General features: G+C 39.5%; 1 protein-coding gene across 1 annotated transcript in view; it reads left to right on the forward strand.

Annotated features, from left to right (window-relative positions):
- LOC103156779 (protein NLRC3-like) overlaps positions 1-1,301 on the forward strand; it is a 1,762-nt gene extending 461 nt beyond the window's left edge. The window contains exons 2-3 of the mRNA XM_007578947.2: positions 5-1,041; positions 1,124-1,301. Of these exons, the coding sequence (XP_007579009.1) occupies positions 5-1,041; positions 1,124-1,301 (1,215 nt within the window). The remainder of the gene's footprint in view (positions 1-4; positions 1,042-1,123) is intronic.
- The last annotated feature ends 1,612 nt before the right edge of the window (positions 1,302-2,913 follow it).

A 2,913-nucleotide genomic window follows, 5' to 3' on the forward strand; every position in this document is an offset into this window, starting at 1 on the left:
AAAGTTTAGATACAAGGAGGAGGCCAGATTAGTAATCTCCCACATAAAGAAATCCAGAAGCCTCCACATCATGTGCCACATCCCAATCTTCTGCTGGATCACTGCTACAGTTGTGGAAGACATGTTGAACAAGAAAGATGGAGAAGATCTGCCAAAGACCCTGACTGAGATGTACATCCACTTCCTGGTGGTTCAGACCAAACTGAAGAAGGTCAAGTATAACGGAAGAGCTGAGACAGACTCACACTGGAGTCCAGAGAACCAGAAGATGATCGAGTCTCTGGGAAAACTGGCTTTTGAGCAGCTGATGAAAAGAAACCTGATCTTCTATGAATCAGACCTGGCAGAGTGTGGCATCGATATCAGAGCAGCTTCAGTGTGTTCAGGAGTTTTCACACAGATCTCCAGAGAAGAGAGAGGGCTGTACCAGAACAAGGTGTTCTGCTTCGTCCACCTGAGTGTTCAGGAGTTTCTGGCTGCTCTTCATGTTCATCTGACCTTCATCAAATCTGGAGTCAATCTGCTGGCAAAAGGTGAAACAAAATCCAAGGACTTCGAAACAAGAAGCCATGGATCCTCAGAGATAGAGATGTACCAGAGTGCTGTGGACATGGCCCTAGAGAGTCCAGATGGACACCTGGACTTGTTCCTCCGCTTCCTACTTGGTCTTTCACTGGAGACCAATAGGCGTCACTTAAGAGGCCTTGTGACACAGAGAGAAAAAAGTTTGACAGCTAATAAAGACACAGCCCAGTACATCAAGGAGAAGATGAACAATCATCTGTGTATTGAGAAAAGCATCAATCTGTTCCACTGCCTGAATGAACTAAATGATCAGTCTCTGGTGGAGGAAATCCAACAATCTCTACAAACAGGAAGTATTTCAGCCCACCAGCTGTCTCCTGCTCAGTGGTCAGCTCTGCACTTCATCCTACTTTCATCTGAAAAAGACTTTGATATGTTTGACCTGAAGAAATACTCTGCTTCAGATGAAGCTTTTCTGAAGCTGCTGCCAATAGTCAAAGTCTCTAACAAAGCTCTGTAAGTACAGATGTATTTGGTTTTATAAAACTATGTAACAAATAAAACAGATAATCACTCTGTACCCCTTCTGTCCTCTCAGACTGAGTGGGTGTAACCTCTCAGAGAGAAGCTGTGAAGCTCTGTCCTCGTTGCTCAGCTCAACAACATCTAGTCTCAGAGATCTGGACCTGAGTAACAACGACCTGACAGATTCAGGAGTGAAGCTGCTGTGCAGTGGACTGATGAGTCCAGACTGTAAACTGGAGATTCTCAGGTAAGATACATTTAAATTATCCGTTTTACATATTTAGTAATTTAGAAACATGTCTAATGCATATTTTAATTTGCCATTATTAACTATTTTGTGTACATTTTAAGAAGAAAATTGTACTAAAGTATTGAGTTTTCTCTGACATGGTAGTAGTGTCCGGTGCAGAGAAGACAACCTTACTGCTGCTATGGAGCGGGCAAGTAGACAAACAAATCATTACTAGATTCTAGGGGAAAAAATAGTAGTTGTTAGCACAACAATAGACATTAGATTTTTCTTATTTGTTTAAGAGCAAGAACACTTAAACATTAATATTAATGTATTCAATTACATTAATACAGATTCATGTAATTGAACTTGTATAATACCATGCTACTGTAAAAAATATTTTACATGTTTCAGATCAATCATGACAAACTGAGTGTAAGTGCAGTACTATATTAACACGTCAAAGTGGAAATCTTCCCATATTGTTGTAGGGATGCGAAATATATTGCCAATAGTATCAGTATTGACTTACGTATTTATATTTTCTTTGAGTGAAGCCTTTAATTTGAATAGTACAATTTATTATTGCGGAAGGAAGAGAAGGTTAGATGAGGTCATTTGATTTAAAAAAAACATAGTTTCCATAGATGGCAAAGTAATTGTCTTCTATGAATTTAGGTTAAACTTGTAGAAAACAATCAGACAATCTGATACATTTATTCTGATGCATTCTGATACGGTTAACAGCGGCGCACTAGATACTCGGCACTTTTCCTGCGTCTCGGTGGTATTAACTTGGATCATTTCACTTTATGTTGGGCGAACCACCTCTTGCCTAAACATGAACCACTGCTACAGTAAGCATGTTCTTCTGAAGATCGGTCTTTGAAGATCGGAGTGTTACAGCTGATTTTTTACACTCTCGGCTCTCAATGGAGTACCACTCCATTTTCAAAGGCGCACAGACGGCACAAAGAAAGAAAACAGAAGAGAGGCTGCAGAGCCAGAGTTTTGGTGAGACTTCGAAGACAGCCTCATAAAGCTCCGCTTCCCAGCATTTTCCTCACTAATGCCAGATCCCTTGTCAACATTTGTTCCAGCTGCTGCCATCTGGCTGCAGATACAGGAGCATTAAAGCAAGAACTAACAGACTAAAGAACAGTTTATACCTGGTAGCCATAAGGGCATTAAATACCCTGTAGCAGTATTTTCATTAATTTTGTTATAATCTATGAAACCATTGCATGATTTTATAATGACAATAAAGATTGTTATTGTTATTATTTTATGTTATGTAATGTTACAATGTTACATGATACAGTTTTATGTAATTTACCAAATACCCCCAAAAAATATTTTAAATCATCAGGAAAGGACTGAGAAGGTCACAAAAAATTAGAACATTTCAATAAGATCCCTCCACATTAACATCCCTATTGTGAAGCATGGTGTTAACTAGTGATGGGTAATTGAGGAGTCATGTATCGTTTCGACCCATAGCAAAACTGTATTGATTCTGTTGATACTGTGTCATTTAATAGTGATACCTGCTGGACATTATAAATCCCTACAGGCAACGTGGTGATTTGATGATCTAGTACAGAGGTTCCCAAACTGTGGGGCGCCCCCTA

The sequence above is a fragment of the Poecilia formosa genome, unplaced genomic scaffold (assembly GCF_000485575.1).
Source record: "Poecilia formosa unplaced genomic scaffold, Poecilia_formosa-5.1.2 Scaffold499, whole genome shotgun sequence".
NCBI lineage: Eukaryota > Metazoa > Chordata > Actinopteri > Cyprinodontiformes > Poeciliidae > Poecilia > Poecilia formosa.